This window comes from Ostrea edulis, chromosome 2, assembly GCF_947568905.1.
Source record: "Ostrea edulis chromosome 2, xbOstEdul1.1, whole genome shotgun sequence".
Lineage (NCBI taxonomy): Eukaryota > Metazoa > Mollusca > Bivalvia > Ostreida > Ostreidae > Ostrea > Ostrea edulis.
Genome location: NC_079165.1, coordinates 52,723,426 through 52,742,023, shown reverse-complemented (window position 1 = coordinate 52,742,023; position 18,598 = coordinate 52,723,426). Strand labels below are relative to the sequence as shown.

Here is an 18,598-nt window from a genome sequence, read left to right as displayed (position 1 = left end):
AAAGGGTTCTAAAGATATTGAGCGGACAGTGTCTTCCTACGTCCAGAGTAGATTGACCCTTGACCTTTAGACCTGAAAAACAATAGGGGTCCTCTTTTACTCATAACCAACCCACATATGAAATATAATTACGATCAAGTGAATGGTTCTCAAGATATTGAGCGGCCATGTGGTCTACCGACCGACAGGTGCAAAGCAATATGCCCCTCTTCTTTGAAGGGGAGGCATAAATATACTAAGTTATTATTTCTTCCTAAGTTCTAGCATTAAGAATATATATGCTTAATATATATATACATACTCATGAAAGCTTATCAATATGTCCCATCTTTCAGAACACTGATTATGTACTCTGTTATACAGTGGAATCCCATTAATATGATTTTGTTTTCCAAACTATATCATCACATTAAATAGAGCATCACAATAAACAACTTCCTTCAAAAACAGGCTATACTGAATATAATGTGTTTGTTTTTTCTTGTAGCCAAGTTGTAGGGATGCACATTTGTTTCAGTTGAAGTGCTAGAATATATGAAAATAAAATGTTTGTTCTTTTAAAATTATTCAGCTGTATTTCACGTATCAATCATCCGTTCTCAGACATCATGGTTCATACCCGCCATATTTTTCTTTACTGTGGAGTATTTCCAAATTGACTTATTATCTTGTCTGCAAAATAATCATGTAGTTTAGCATGTCTTCCAAAAAATCATGCACACATACCCATATAAAATTTATTCCAACGAATATACATAAATCAAATGAAGAATTTACACAAAACAACAGTTAATTCAAATGAATATACATGATAAACATAACATTGTTTTTAAAAAAAACTATAAAATCCCATTCTTGAGCATATCCGACACATGAGTTATTATCAACCACTAAATAAAAATTCACACTGAAGAAATCCAAATCTGTTTCTTTGCCTCACTACTGATCTTCATACATGCGCCCTCCCATGCACAAAAATACTTTGGATTACCGGCTCGTCAGTTATCGTGCTTTGATAAGTTCTGTGTCATTGGTAAAAAATGAACAAGTCTTGCGAGCAAGTTTACGAGATTACTGGGACATAAACAAAACGTTCATAGTGTTACCCCTCCCCCTTTTCTTTTTAAAAGTTGAAATACATGGTGTATCTTTAAATTGAATAGCCATTGGTCAAACTGCGTTTTTTTTCATTATCAGTCTATTAAAACTAACGTTCTTTTTAAAAAAAAAAAAAAAAAAACCAACTCTATCACACGTATTTTAAAAAATCCAAAAATTGATGTTTTCTATCCAAATTCCATCAATATTTTGTAATTTTCAAAATAGCTTAGAGTTCAGAAACGCATTAGTTGTGTTAATTAGTGTTACATGTATATACGTCTTAAATTGAAATAAACAAGAATTCTGAGAGTATTGCATGGCAATACATAGTCCTCTACCAGTTGCAAAAATTACTGTCCCACCACAATATTCAAAGTTCATTACATAAGTTATGGTAAAAGGGAAAATTGGGGAACCAGGATAGGAATGGTTGGAAATCAACTACTATTCGAGTGGAGACTAGACCAGGAAAAAAGACAAATTTATAATTAGGTTTAGGTCTTTAACCAAGTCAATAAACTGTGACATGTAGGTGATCATGAATAATCTAGCTATATTGTTGTATTACTATGCTAGAAGTTTTAATGAGTGTAGTATTCTTATCTACGGAGATAAGAAACTTGGATGTAAACTAACAATTCATGCTATTTTTCTAAGTCCAAGGGCCATAACTAAATGGAAAATCAATGCACCAAGATGAAACTTGAACTTGATCTGTAACTTGTTATAGTAAAGCAATGTACCAAATATCAAATGAATATCTGCAAGCACAACCAAAAAAGTCCGGAAAACTGATAATTCATGCTATTTTTCTAAGTCCAAGGACCATAACTAAGTGAAAAATCAGCAGACCGGGACCAAATTCAAACTTGATCTTTAACTTGTGATGGCAAAGCAATGTACCAAATATCAAATGAATATCTGCAAGCACAACAAAAACAAGAGGCCCATGGGCCACATCGCTCACCTGAGTCACCTTGGCCCATATCTGAAGACTTTCCTTATAAATTTGCATGTAAAACCTTAGTCCCTATTATGGCCCAAACTACCCTTTGCAAACTTGAATCTACACTATGTCAGAAAGCTTTCATGTAAATGTCAACTTCTTTGGCCCAATGGTTCTTGAGAAGAAGATTTTTAAAGCTTTCCCCTATATTTGTATGTAAAACTTTGACACTTCCCCGACTTATGGCCCCATCCTACCCCCCGGGGGCCATGATTTGAACAAACTTGAATCTGCACTATGTCAGAAAGTTTTCTTGTAAATATCAGCTTTTCTGACTCAGTGGTTATTGAGAAAAAGATTTTAACTATATATTTGTATGTAAAACTTTGATCCCCCTTGTGGCCCCATCCTACCCCCTGGGGCCATGATTTGAACAAACTTGAATCTGCACTATGTCAGAAAGTTTTCATGTAAAAATAAGCTTTTCTGGCTCAGTGGTTCTTGAGAAGAAGATTTTTAAAGATTTTTCCTATATATTTGTATGTAAAACTTTGATCCCCTATTGTGGCCCCATCCAACCCCCGGGGCCCATGATTTCAACAAACTTGAATCTGCACTATATCAGGAAGCTTTCATGTAAATTTCAACTTTTCTGGCTTAGTGGTTCTTGAGAAGAAGATTTTTAAAGTTTTTCCCTATCTATTTGTGTGCAAAACTTTGATCCCCCCCTTGGGGCCCCATCCTATCCCCGGGGGCCATGATTTGAACAAACTTGAATCTGCACTATGTCAGAAAGTTTTCATGTAAAAAAATCAGCTTTTCTGACTCAGTGGTTCTTGAGAAGGAGATTTTTAAAGATTTTTCCTATATATTTGTATGTAAAACTCTGATCCCCTATTGTGGTCCCATCCAACCCCCGGAGCCCATGATTTGAACAAACTTGAATCTGCATTATGTCAGGAAGCTTTCATGTAAATCTCAGCTTTTCTGGCTTAGTGGTTCTTGAGAAGAAGATTTTTAAAGTTTTTCCCTATATATTTGTGTGTAAAACTTTGATCCCCCCTTGGGGCCCCATCTTATCCCCGGGGGCCATGATTTGAACAAACTTGAATCTGCACTATGTCAGAAAGTTTTCATGTAAAAATCAGCTTTTCTGGCTCAGTGTTTCTTGAGAAGAAGATTTTTAAAGATTTTTCCTATATATTTGTATGTAAAACTTTGATCCCCTATTGTGGCACCATCCAACCCCAGGGGCCCATGATTTGAACAAACTTGAATCTGCACTATGTCAAGAAGCTTTCATGTAAATCTCAGCTTTTCTGGCTTAGTGGTTCTTGAGAAAAAATTTAAAGTTTTTCCCTATATATTTGTATGTAAAACTTTGACCCCCCCCCCACCCCCCTTGTGGGCCCATCCTACCACAGGGGGCCATGATTTGAACAAACTTGAATCTGCAATATGTCAGGAAGCTTTCAGGTAAATTTCAGCTCTTCTGACCCAGTGGTTCTTGAGAAGAAGATTTTTAAATGACCCCACCCTATTTTTGCATTTTTGTGATTATCTCCCTTTGAAAGGGACATGGCCCTTCATTTGAACAAACTTGAAAGCCCTTCACCCAAGGATGCTTTTGGCCATGTTTGGTTGAAATTGGCCCAGTGATTCTGGAGAAGAAGTCGAAAATGTGAAAAGTTTAACAGACAGACAGATGATGGACAAAAAGCGATCAGAAAACCTCACTTGAACCTTCGGTTCAGGTGAGCTAAAAAGTCTGGAAAACTGATAATTCATGCATTTTTACTAAGTTCAGGGGCCATAACTAAGTGAAAAAACAACAGACCGGGACCAAATTCAAACTTGATCTGTAACTTGTTATGGCAAAGCAATGTACCAAATATCAAATGAATATCTGCAAGCACAACAAAAAAAAAGTCTAGAAAACTGATAATTCATGCTATTTTACTAAGTCCATGGGCCATAACTAAGTGAAAAATCAACGGACCGAGACCAAATTCAAACTTGATCTGTAACTTGTTATGGCAAATCAATGTACCAAATATCAAATGAATATCTGCAAGCACAACAAAAAAAAGTCTGGAAAACTGATAATTCATGCAATTTTACTAAGTCCAGGGGCCACAACTAAGTGAAAAATTAACGGACCGGAACCAAATTCAAACTTGATCTGTAACTTATTATGGCAAAGCAATGTACTAAATATCAAATGAATATCTGCAAGCACAACAAAAAAAAGTCTGGAAAACTGATAATTCATGCAATTTTACTAAGTCCAGGGGCCACAATTAAGTGAACAAGAGTACCACAAATGGTACATAATACACCCGTGAAATGCTTACATAGGGTGTTTTTCTTGTGCTATAATTTGTATAACTTTGCTTCAGGTAGTATCAGCCATCATGAGGCTGTGACAAACTTTCATATGAACAAAGGGTCTTAGCTTAAAAATCGAGATTTCCTCAAAATGGACAAGTTCAACAACCTGCAATTTTCTCAAAAATTGTAGAAAATCAAAATCCATCCCACATGCACATCTTCAATACCCATACAATCACTCCACAAAATAAGTAGGCTCTCACTTGAAAACTGTGGGAGGAGTAGGGCGGATAAATTATGTACCCTCCATATAAAAATTATTTCCAAATAAAGGGGCAAAACTCCTGGAAAAAAGGTCGAAATGGATCAAAATTGCAATATGATCTAGTGTGACCCACAAAGAAGCTACACAGCAAGTTTCAGCATGATATGTGAAAGGGAAATGAAATTATAAAGAGAAAACCCCGAACGGAAGGATGGACGTACAGACATAGCTGTACCATAATACGTTCTGTCTAAAGACGTGCGTATAAAAATCAACGGACCGCGACAAAATTCAAACTTGATCTGTAACTTGTTATGGCTAAGCAATGCACCAAATGTCAAACGAACATCTGCAAGTACAACAAAAAACAAGAGGCCCAAGGGCCACATCGCTCACCCGAGTCACTTGGCTCATATTTAAAGATTTTCCCAATATATTTCTATGCAAAACTTTGATCCCCACCCCGCCCACCTATGACACAATCCTCTCCTGGGGGCCATGATTTTAACAAACTCAAATCTGAAATATGTCAGAAAGTTTTTATGTAAACATAAACTTTTTTGGCTCAGTGGTTCTTGAGAAGAATATTTTTAAAGATTTTCCTTATATATTTGTATGTAAAACTTTGATCCCCTATTGTGGCCCCATCCAAACCCCTGGGGGGGGGGGGGGAATGATTTTAACAAACTTGAATCTGCATTATGTCAGGAAGCTTTCATGTAAATCTCAGCTTTTCTGGCTCAGTGGTTCTTGAGAAGAAGATTTTTATGCCCCCCTTCAAAGAAGAGGGGCATATTGGTTTACATCTGTCTGCCTGTCGGTCGGTCAGTAGACCACATGTTGTCCGCTCAATATCTTGAGAACCATTCACTTGATCGTAATGATATTTCATATGTGGGTTGGTTATCAAAAGAAGAGGTCCCCTATTGTTTTTCAGGTCAAAAGGTTAAAGGTCAAAGGTCAATCTACTCTGGATATAGGAATATACTGTCAGCTCAATATCTTGAGAACCCTTTGCTTGACAGACATCAGACTTGGTACACTGGTACATCTTAAGGAGTAGATGACCCCTATTGATTTTGAGGTTACATGGTCAAAGGTAAAGGGTCAAACTGGACATAGGAATATATTGACCACTCAATGTCTCGAGAATCCTTTGCTTGACAAGACATCAAACTTGGTACACTGGTATATCTTTAGAAGAAGATGAACCCTATTGATTTTGAGGTCACATGGTCAAAGGTCAAGGGTCAAACTGGACATATGAATATACTGTCCGCTCAATATCTTGAGAACCCTTTGCTTGACAGCCATCGAACTTGGTACACTGGTACATATTTAGGAGAAGATGGCCCCTATTGAATTTCGGGTCAAATGGTCAAAGGTCAAGGGTCAAACTTGACAGGAATATACAGTCCGTTCAATATTCCTAGGTCCAGAGTAGATTGACCTTTGACCTTTTGACCTGAAAAACAATAGGGGTCCTCTTCTTTTCATAACCAACCCACATATGAAATATCATTACGATCAAGTGAATGATTCTCAAGATATTGAGCGGACAACATGTGGTCTACCGACCGACCGACCGACATGTGCAAACCAATATGCCCCTCTTCTTTGAAGGGGGGCATAAATATCAAATGAATATCTGCTAGCACAACCAAAAAAAGTCCGGAAAACTGATAATTTGTGCTATTTTTCTAAGTCCAAGGGCCATAACTAAGTGAAAAATGAACGGACTGAGACGAAATTCGAACTGTAACTTGTTATGGCAGAGCAACATACCAAATATCAAATAAATATCTGCAAGAACAGAGAAAAAAAGTGTGGAAAACTGGACTGATGGACAGACGGTATTTCTAAGTCCCCTTCCGCGTTGCGGTGGGGACAATAAGATTATAAAGCGACAAAGAAAATGTTAGTATGCTTGGCAAGAGAACTGGACCTGGTTTGAATACGATGATGGTCTCGTATTTTGCATCTGATGCAGAAAAAAAACATTGTAAATTGTAAGTTCGTGTCTGGATCAGACCATATCAGAATTGATTCTGTAAGAGAGCACGAAAGTAGTAAATGGCGTAAACAATTTGCACCAAAGTAAAAACTAAAAGTGACCACCTTATACATTCACAATGAGTGAGCATTAGTTAACAACCCTAGATTTTATCTTTATTAAGATGAGAGTGATGATGAAAAACTAGAAGAATCAGAAATGGAGGATTCTGAAGAAACTGACCGTGAAATAACAGAGTTGAAAGAGAGCTTGAATTTGTGTCTTAAACTTGCATTGCAGTACATGTACTTAATAACAAGAGGCCCACAGGCCTTAGTATTCACCTGAATACTAGTGAAAAAGTATCACTACTTCCATGGGCTATGAAATCTAGAAAAAATTTGCTGTTCTAAATATCTAAGCTAAATTCTAATCTTCAGCAACAGTATAAACAAGATGTGTTCTTAAAACCTCACTGCCCTCAAAAGTGCAAACACTGATGAAAGGCTTTAAATAATAGGTGTATTAACATTAAAACATCAAAAGATATGACTAATCCTAAAGTCATAACTCTGGGTTATGAAATTCACCATTTTTGTACATCCTTTTCTGCTATTCCTAAGTATGCATTTAGAATTTATACAGTATCAGCAAACTTGCACATAAATACTATATACTAAGTTTGGCCCCACCCTGGGGTCAGAACCCTTACTCTGGAGAAAATCAAATTTACAATTTTGGTAAGACTACCTGCTCTATCCATTTAGCACTATATACCAAGTTTGGCCCGGCCCTGGGGTCAGAATTGGAATGATAGTTATCAAGAAGAAGTTAAAAATATCTATTGTTCACACATTTAATAACTGACCATTTTGGTCCCACCCTGATACCAAAACCCTACCCTTGGGATCATCAAATTTACAATTTTCGTAAAGGACTACCTGCTCTATCTAAATATCTATTTACTTTTAATTTAGTATCAATAGCACTAAAGAAGACATTATCTAAGTGTTTTACACAGAAACACTACATACAAAGTTTGGCCCCGCCCTGGGGTCAGAACCCCTATCCCGGAGATCATGAAATTTACAATTTTGGTAGAGATCTTCCTGCTCTACATCACTATGCATTTAGTTTTTCTTACACGTGTGTGGTTTTTGAGAAGATTTTTGAAAATTGGTCAATTTAGGGCAGTTTTTGCCCCGCCCCTAGGGTCCCAGGGGTGCTGGGGTCCTGAAAGAACAAGGTTCGATTGTGTACATAAAAAGGCCCCCAAAAATTCTCTGATTTAAAGGAGTCTTGAATTAAGCTTGATCTGTGTTTTGAATAAGTTAAATATATGCCAAGTATAGTATTTCAACTTAAATCAAAGTTTAAATATTTCTAATTTTATAGCATTATTACATCATGAATAAGAGTTTTTCCCGCCTTTTTTCAAAAAGAGCTTGATAACTGTTAAATTTCATCCAGATTATTGCTTAGGAAATGGTGTGCCCATCCGTCAAGCAAAATGAAATTAATATATATTGTGTATAAAGAGAAGATGAAAAATGTATTTGAATATAAATTTGCTTGACGCATGGGCTGTATGTTTTCTGAAAGGAAAACACCCTGAATTTATGAAAATTTTCATTGATTTTTGCATTTTTGGCAATTTTATGCCAACTTCACGCTCCTGTCATACAACACAAAGCAATTTTGGATCAAATTAAACGTAGTTTGAATTTGCTTATATATTCCTTATTTGAATGCCAGATTTTGGGACTCCTACTGAAATCATCTATTTTCTGGGCCAAATGACTGTAGAAAGTGTCCCTACTTCTTTAAAATTTATGTTCCCCTTGTCCAAATGATGTTTCATACTAGTTTACTCAGGTGACCTAAAAATGTTTAAACTTGAAATTTTGAATCATGTTGAATCATTCTTACACAGAATATAGGCTAGTAAAATTTTATTTGGGCTACCAAGTTTTGCACTCTTGCTTTGCCCTATACGCTAAAACAAAGGTTAAGTGCAAACACTGAATTTTGCACATTAAAAATTTTAGGTCTGCTAAAATTACTTCTGCTCAGGTAAAGTTAGGTTGTTTACCAGACTGAATGTCCTGAAAAATTAAAAATCATTGGCGTACACTGGTTTATGCCAATCAGAAACAATAGATTTTCAGGTGAACAGGTACTTATGACAAGAATGTGGGTTCTGAACATGTTTTCAGTCAAGAATGGTGGTAAAGGGGCGGGATCTACCTGATCTACATTGATAAGGACAAAGAAAATTTTTTTTACAGCCATGACATAATTTACCTGTGTTGCAGACCCACCAGACCTAGGTAGATGGTATGGGCTACATCAAGCTGGGTAGGCCATTCACCCTGTGACACACACCCAAACACCCCACATGCCTCCCGAAGTCCTGGGTCATCTTGGGTATTCAGGTGATCCACCATATTAACTGAAATCAAAGTGTTTTTGAATATTTGATAAACATGCATGCAGTGAATGAACACAAGCAGTGTGTTTTTTTTTAAAGTTACCACCTCCTCCTTTTGAATTGGAAAAATTTAGTGATATTTTCCTCAAATTGGGAAAAATCATTTATAGTAAATAAGAATGATAAAAAATGCATAAAATAATCAAACATGTCTTTGTTTGAGGTTTATTTCAGATCTGATTTAAAATCAAAACATAAATAAATGTTTACCATTAAATAGACAACATTGACTGCGTACAGTAGTTCATTTAATTGCAACATGATACATAATGATTTATTCAGTATTTCATTAGTAGTATAAAGTCAGAGATGTGACTGAATTCCTCAGAAATCAGAGGAAAACTGGTCAAAAAGGGAGGAAAACACCTCACCCTACCTGGAAAAATATCATTTTCTGCCACTTTAGATCAAATCCAGAGTGTTTCATTTTTTACGAAAATTGAGCAAATCAGAGGATTTCCTCTGAAAAGAGGAAAAATCACACCCCTGTAAAGTCTATCGGATATATGCCATATGAGAATAAACGTTCACAAGATCTTGTAACAGATGGACAGAAAATACAAAAACAATGTCTCCCCATGGAGAAGAGGAGACATAATTTATATGACCTGTTGCTTGTAACAAGCTGGCCCTGTATTTTATCATCATGACATTCAAAATTGTGTAAGTAACACCACATTCTAATAATGTGGTATTTTACATGTAAATTTGTACAAGTTACAGATATGTTCATAATTTTGATGCAATGAATGGTCTGTAATATTTCTCCAAAAAAAACTTTCAACTATGGCAACAAAGAATGTTCACAGTAATATGTGTCAAGAGGGATTTTCTGAACAAAAAGATACCTAAGAGTAAAAACAACAAAATAACAAAATTTTCTTTTGCTTATGTACAGCTGACCCTGTATTTGATCATAATAATTATGGGACTTTTTCAATACAACATTTTCATTGTCATCAAACATAAGATATTTGAAATGTGCTCCTGGTTTGACCATTTCATTTTTTCCACTGTAGGAGCATTTGACTTCAACAATTGCAGAATCATCCACAACTGCATCTGGGGATGCTCTCAAATATGGGTAGTCTAAACACACAAAAAGCCCACATTCTTTTGTTATTATACAAAACTTGTCGTCAAACAATTTCAAAGCTTTTTTTTCATAATTTTTCCCATGTAAAATAGCTTTGGTTTTGATACTTGAGCACATAAGGGAACTTCATAACTTATTTGTATTGCGTCGACAAGTAGCCTTGCAGACTTCCCCAAATCATGATGTAGTTAGCCTCCACTCCCTAGCCTCAAACCATTTCGAGTTTCTGCTCTGTCCTCTAGTTGATATTTCTATGTGGTGAATTTTGCATTCATCGACCTACAAATATTTCATCATTTTTTAGAGAAACATTTATTAGACCTAGTAATTATATAAAATAATAACTTGTAATAATGGCATGTTCACAATGAAAATCAACTTAATGTATCATATATTGGTATCATTTAACATGAATTCATCTGGTAAACATAAACAACATTTTACGTAATAGTATTTCTGCATCACGAAAAAAATTGTGAAAATAACATTATGTATCAATATTGTTGATAAACCCATGAAAAGGAAAAAGGGGAAAACTTTTTTAATCAATGCAGTTTTATACAAGATTTTCATACATTAATTTCTAATATTTTTTATACATGTCTTTAATAATTACCTACCATCAAAGCATTATCAACCATTTGTTCTGTAAGTGGCAAAGGACCATAATCATGCATCATTTTTTATGTTTTAAAAGAAAAGAAAATTGCAACACTATCAAGATGATTCTTGACCTGTCAATCATGTTTGTTGTGTTTAATCAAATACAAATGGTCAATTTTATAAAACCACTTAAATTGACAGCAAAATTCATACTTATATACAGAGCTGCCAACATTATGAAATGGAAAATAGTAAGGCGAGGCCCCCTGCCGCTGGACATCTTTTATGAATAAAGATATAACCTGAGCAATTTTAGGCATATTTCAAATCCAAATTTAATGAATTTAGACATACTAATTGTTATGCATTTTACAACTGCAGAAGGTCAAATACATCATTTATTGATTTTATTTTCTTGGGTATAAAACCTTGTTACTTTAGTTTACTATTTAATTTTACAGTTACTGTGTCAGTTATTATGGCAACTTTTTTAATGTCATTTTCCCCGCCGTGAAAAATGTTGAAGTTTGTCAAACAGATTGTACACTTATCATACAAACTCCCCCTTTCTGACTTTGAAACGAATAGATGTTTACAGTGTACTTGCATGTTGTTCTTTGAATTACTGGCTCTATTAGGTTTTCTTCTTTGGGGGAGTATTGTTGTTATTTCCATCAACACACACCTTACTCTTAGGGCTGTTCCAGAAATGATCAAATGGGGGGGTCGGGCGGCAAATGATATTTTTTTTTTGTGGGTGGTCGTATTTTTTCATATTTTATTTGGTCCGTGGTTGGACTGTTAAAAAAATATTTATTATGGGTAATGGGTAGTTTCTATTGTTTTATTTTGTGCCACGTGGGTGTTGAGTTTTCAGAATATTTTTATTGTCGCTCTTGTCGTGTTGGTTACAAAACGTCGGAGGGAAAATTGAAAATGTGCTTTCGAAATCGGAAATCGGAAGTAACATAGAACTATTCGAGTTGTCGCTCTTTGCAGCGCATAACTTTCCATTACGGCACTCTTCAAATTAGAGGCGCGTTTAGTAGGGTCCCTTTGGACTTGATGGCGGCGAACTCTGTTCTGTAGATTATTACAGTTTACAGTGCATCGATTTTGGGAATATTTTGAAACCAATAGGTATTCCGTTTTCTAATAAAAATAGGCAAACCTTAGTTGATTTATACGAGGGTACCGATGCATTATATTTATCAGTCAGTGTGATGGTGATATAGAGGCCTCCGGGCGCGGGCTCCATTAGAAGACGAACGATTCGTGGAAAAACATATCCATACCCATTTCAATGATAATAGCATCGTTTGGACTCCCAATCTTTCCAACATTCCCGCCATAGATGCCTTTGATTGTTGATGTGACATCGTTTCTTCAGAACTACTGTGATACAATGTTGCACAGGCATTACCGCGTCATTGACTAGAATGTTTGTCCCGAAAACCTCGCGAGATTTGTACCGTTTTCATTTTTAAAAATATTTTTGTGGTGGGTCTGGTTAGTTTTTTTTTAATTAGATGGGTCATTGTAAAATGAGTTTATCAATTTGATGGGTCATGGGGTAATTTTTTATTTTTTTTTATGGGTGCTTGGTATATACAAAAGGTGCCTCCCGACCCCCCCCATGTATTTATTTCTGGAATAGCCCTTAGTAGCAGCTGCCATATTGTTTATTTCAAAGCATTAAAATGATTGAGATTTTGTATACATATAGACTATGCAAACAAACGTAGTAACGACTATGGCTTGTTTCTTATAAAAGTAAAAACCAATGACGGACAGCTCTAAAACTTTTGAAATGTCAAATAAGCGAAAATCGGAAGATATATAGTGAAATCGTAAGGCGTATTTTCGGCCCTAAAATCATAAGCTTTACGCCAAAATCGTGAGGGTTGGCAGCTCTGTATATATGATGATTAATGCAAAGATGTGTGGTTATATAAAAAAGATTTTATACATATTTGTACATAAGCTCTCATTACATTCAAGACAATTATGCTGTGCTCTACATTAAGGGTTACATCCTATTCTGAACTTTATTTTCCCTGTTTTACATACATGTGTTCTTCAAATATACTGAGTACAGTACCTGAAAATTTGCTCTTTGGTACAGATACCGCATAGAGATATCTTTGGATGTCTGGCTGCAGTAGTTAGTAATAATGTTTTGCAGCATTGAGTTGTAAGATGGATTGTTTCTGTGTTTGAGTGGCCTAGGATCCTCAAAAAACTCTTCATATGGCCTCTTTTTGGAAGGAAGATCCTCTGCTTTTACTGGAGAACCTGTTACATGTATATTCAAACATGTTTATAAATCAAACAATATTTTATTCAATACTGAATGGAGATGGGCGGCATGATGAACCTATGTTTGCCCATGTCTGCAAACATGTTTATAAAAGAATAGGTTGCTTACTAATGTAATAGGTCTATATTGCAATTTGACAGACAAATGCTAGGGACAACAAACTGACTGTAAAAAACCCATGGTTTCCTTAAACAAGAGGCTCATGAGCCACATCCCTGACCTGAGTCACCTTGGTCCATATTTAAAGATTTTCACTATATATTTGCATGTAAAACTTTGATTTCTTATTGTGGCCCCATCCTACTCCTGGGGCCATGATTTAAAAAAAAAAAACTTGAGATCTGCACTATGTCAGGAAGCTTTCATGGTAAATTTCAGCTCTTCTGGCGCAGTGGTTCTTGACAAGAAAATTTTAAATGACCCCACCCTAATTCTGCATTTTTGTGATTATCTCCCTTTTGAAGGGGGTATGGCCCTTCATTTGAACAAAATCGAAAGCCCTTCACCCAAGGATACTTTTTACCAAGTTTGGTTGAAATTGGCTCAGTGGTTCTGGAGAAGAGGAAAATGTAAAAAGTTTACAGACAGACGGACAACTGGCAATCAGAACATCTCACCTGAGCTTTCAGCTTAGATGAGCTAAAAAGGCACCTTGGTCAATATACTTTTAATTCCATAATGTAAAATATTAGATATTTAATATCACAGATTTACATATTTTAATGACAGAAATATATTGTATTCAATAAATTGTCAGGGTAAGATAATTAAACGTTAAAAGGGTATAATTCCAATATTATTTATTACAATTGTTTTGATTGGACAAAAATAAAGCTGAACAAGAGTTGATACATCAATAAATCCGAAAATGCGATGTATTCATACACGCCTGAAAACAAATAACAGTGCGGGGAAACTATTCAAATTTTTGCAATTGTTAATAAAGTGAATGAATTGGAATTATAAGAATCAAACATGTATTCTTTTTGAAGAATTTATCGATGTGTAAACTCCGGACAATTTACTCACAAACTTAACATAAAAGTGCTTCGCATTTACATACCACTATATATACTCTTTGGTCTATCGAAAGACATAAGATTTTCTGTGCAGGATTTTGCAATTCTCAATGTCCCATTTTCTGCAAATCTCTCGAGCATGATGCAAACAGCCGCCAGGTGTTTGCAGGTGCCATGGGGCCCTCTCCCTGCTGGACATTCACAATGTGTGTTCAGAGGGTCACCACTCTCTCTTGAGATCCTGACTTTATAGTTGTAGGTAACCTATCAAGTAGATATGAAAATCATCTTTTACAAAACCCACACAAATGTATGTTACTAGTGAAAATTGTGAACCAGTCTCTTTAAAAAGTCATACTAGTATTGTCTATTGTAAATTTGCTGCAGGTTTATGTCTGTCTAATGCTGTAAAATAAATGCTGATGAGATTGGGCTGGGTTTTAATTTAGCCTAAATGGTGAAGCAAGTTTATTATATACAGAAGGATGTTAGTTGTGTAAAATAATGTCTATGATATTCATTTCCCTCTACAAGCAAAATTAGGCCATGAATTTTTTTATACATGTGCATACCAGAGAATGCTACTGTCTGACTTACTTTTTGTTTCATTGAGGCGCCCACTATTCCTGTGAGGTAAATATCATCCTCAATGCAAACAGAACATGCCAAAACTATGTTAGAGTTGAACATGTCTTGGCCCTTTACCAATGCTTTCAGATCTCCAGTACATTGTCTGTCATCTAATTAAAAAAAATCTAAATAATTAATATGATACAATATTTTTTACATGCTTTCATACAAAGGATATAAAAGGATTTTTTAATATGAATAAAATATGTGACAATTTTGCTGTTTTCTAAATTTGATCCTTTTGACAGAATTTACCTATGATTCTCGGAACATTTTCATCACAAACATTTACAATACTAAGCTTGTGCAAAACACAATAGGGCCTCTATTGTATTATATGTAGATCTTTCAGATTTAATAAATTCTTCAGTTTTTAATAGCATTCCTATATAACTTATAAATTGTATACCTGCTAATCGATATAAAAAATATGCTTCGATCTGTTCCCTTGTAATTTTGGGGATAATGCACTTGTGCTCTTGAAGGATCTGTTTAAAGCCAGCCACTGGCCATCCAACATCAAGGGGCTCTGGTAGTAAAATTGGATCCTCCTTGAAATTATTATTTCTATCATAAGCCTCCAATCTACCAATAAAATAGTATCTGATAATCACGTGTACAACTTGTTCAGACCAAACAAGTTTCTTAATAAATTTAAAATAATACATGTCAATAGAGCATAGTATCACAAAATGTTATAATTAGACATTCAGTACTTGGTTAGGCAAAAAAATAATATGTTTGTTTCAGGTTGCCTCTGATTTTAAAAAAGGGTCGGTATGTAGGTTTTTATTTTTTCTAAAATTATTTTTAAAAAAATAAATAAATATGTGCCTTCAATGAAAATTTGATAGTTACAGTTGTTATATAATGTGTTTAATAGATGAAAATGGGTTCAGAGCACAATGTTTAATTCATTGACCAAATACACATTATATGTGATTGAATTTTGATATATATACATTTACAATAAATGTCTTAGCATATATCAAAGTTGTCAGACATCATAAACAGAGCAGAAACCATACCAATTTTTAAAGGTGGTACAGAATATGCACAATAGTTGTGCACACTTTCCTACATGTATTTATTCATGTCAGAACATTGTGACTCATTTGTTTGTAATCAATGTGTCAGCTACTTCTACCCAAAACACAATATTCAACCACATACACAATATATTTGACAAAAAGCATTGCATAGTAAATACTCCATACAATGTTTCTTAGGCTAAAGACTACCCTTGCACTCGAGTTTGAGTGACTTTGTACATGTGTATTCTTGTGGAAGTCCTATTCTTCCACCGGATAGTTCTTTATAATTACTTACATGACAACAAAGCAGCTTCTAAAAGATTTGCCGCCATTGTTGTCGTCGACACTGTTAGCTCTTAAGAAAATGATTTTGAGTAATAGTTTGTACATCCATTTTAAATCGGAAAATTGAAAAAATTGAAAAAAATTAATAGGGTCAGTGGGTATATTTAGGGTCAGTCAGGCGACCTGAAACAAACATATTTTTTTTTATTTTGGCCTTACAAGTAAGTATCCATAGAAAATTTGATCTATAATTTGTATACTCAATACATTTATCTAGTAAAAACAATTCTCCTGAACTCATTTTTCGTTCAGTTTTGATGAAATTAAAAGCACTGATCTTGGAATATTCACAGTATGATTTCATAATTACAGAATAATTCCATCATATTAATCTGTTGTACAGAAATAACAAAAGCACAAAGTTTATTTTTAGCGAAAACTTTCGAATCAAAAATATAGCATCACAAATAAATTTTGTTCATAATACCTCATCATAGATCTAAACGTTTTGAAAAAATCATGAAAGAGCTCTACTTCTGTTATTTCTAAACATTCATTAACTACTGAGGGAAAATTGGCTCAGGGGATTACATTAGAAGCAGGCAACTATACTTATTAACAACAACCAAGAACATCCAACTTCGTCCTTGCGGGACGTATGCACAACTCGGTAAACCTATGGCTATGTGATCAGCTGGTGATGAAGTTCAAGGTTGTTAACTTCGTATCGTAAACGACTGGTTTATTAGAGGAACTATTTACCTGTCTATAAGATCCTATTTTCGACCAGTTGTCACTGCACCTCTTTTTATCAGCTCTGCTTTTATCTGAGGGACTTTCCAACATGAATAACGCGAAGAAGTTTCATCCATGACTTGTGAACTTACGCTTCCATATACAGACGCTTGAATTCAAGCGCACTTCTAACCACCTCTAGAACCGTCGCGCCGCCTACCGAGTAATGATGTGAATGCTTACTATTGTTAACGCACGACGACAGACAAAAACCAATTGCAATAGGTCACCTGAGTTTACTCTAATTACCCATTCAGAAGATCATACCAGTGGTCATCAACAGCCATATTCAGCATTCAGCACAAACCATGATATAATTCAGGTGGACTCCCATGGCTCACAATCAATGCTGAATATAACTGATAACCATCAAGATGTCTTCTGAGATGTACATTTAATCAACATATTCATTTTCTGAAAGTATACTAAGACTAAATTTAATAAATTCCAACACTTACTTTATTTCAAATTTATTAAAACTTTCAAAATTTGAAAATGTAGGAATTTCAACAAAAAATTAGGGCTTTTATAGGATTCTAGAGCTCAAATAAGGAAAATAAGGGCTGTTGTAGAAAAAAGGGCCTGATTGAAAGCCTGCTATTATTTACTTTCTCAGAATTCCTTATTGTCTAATTTCATGAAGAAAAAAAATGATTTACCAGCATTTGGACTCATAATCTGGTAAACTGTCTTCTATTAATAAACAAGTTTACAAAACATCTCTCAGAAATTTCAGAATCAGTTCTCATTCTTTGGCTATTGAAACTGGACGTTACACACAAACACATGTAAATGAGAGAATATGTACTGTCTGCAAGTCTGACTGTGTAGAAGATCAATTCCATTTTGTATTCGAATGCATAGCATACCAAGGAGTCAAGTCAACTCGTACCCTGACCGACTCGTACCCAGGTCAACTCGTACCTAATAGGTCAACTCGTACTCAAAAGGTAAAAGTCAACTCGTACCCAAGAATCTGGTTACGAGTTGACTCCTCCTCTTCAATTGATGACAACTCGTACCTAAGCGATATGTCACTTATATGCGCAGATATATTGCATTATGGGCAGATTCTAAAGTACGAGATGACTTTTGCCTTTTGGGTACGAGTTGACCTATGGGGTACGAGTTGACCTGGGTACGAGTCGGTCAGGGTACGAGTTGACTAGAAATCCATACCAACACTTAAGAAAACCATTCATAGAGTCCATGAACATTTTGTGCAAGAATTTTATAAACCTGTGTAATAGACAAAAATTTATCTGGCTTATGAGCAACAAATGTAACAATATTATTGAAAAATTTGTCAATTACATATATAGCTTTTCATTACTAAGAAAAGTTGATTTATCATGAACTTGTAAATTTTATTTTTCATCTATCTTTTGGATAATCACTCTTTTATGATTTAAGTTCATGTACATATGAACTTTGTATTCTTTGCATGCCCTCTGGGCCCAAAATTGGATATAAATTACTTAATTACAAAAAAAAAATCTCTCCTCTAATCAATTTTAGTTTACAGAATATTTCCCTTGGTACATGTAAATTTTTCGAAGAATGTCCGATCACTTCCAAAAAGACAAATGGACATCTTCAATGCTTCCATACACAACAGCTGCGGGGACATTTTTTCCAGGGTTTGCAATGGTAGAGTTAAGGTTGTGGGGCACACACCCCTCCCCTTAA

General features: G+C 35.1%; 1 protein-coding gene across 4 annotated transcripts in view; it reads right to left on the bottom strand.

Annotated features, from left to right (window-relative positions):
* The window catches only part of LOC125682090 (amidophosphoribosyltransferase-like), a 119,201-nt gene that overhangs the window by 99,973 nt on the left and 630 nt on the right, over positions 1 to 18,598 (bottom strand). For all 4 annotated transcript variants that reach the window (XM_048922491.2, XM_048922492.2, XM_056154425.1 and 1 more), the window contains one exon: positions 8,941 to 9,088. In XM_048922491.2, coding sequence (XP_048778448.1) covers positions 8,941 to 9,083 — 143 coding nt within the window. In that variant the 5' untranslated portion in view covers positions 9,084 to 9,088. The remainder of the gene's footprint in view (positions 1 to 8,940; positions 9,089 to 18,598) is intronic.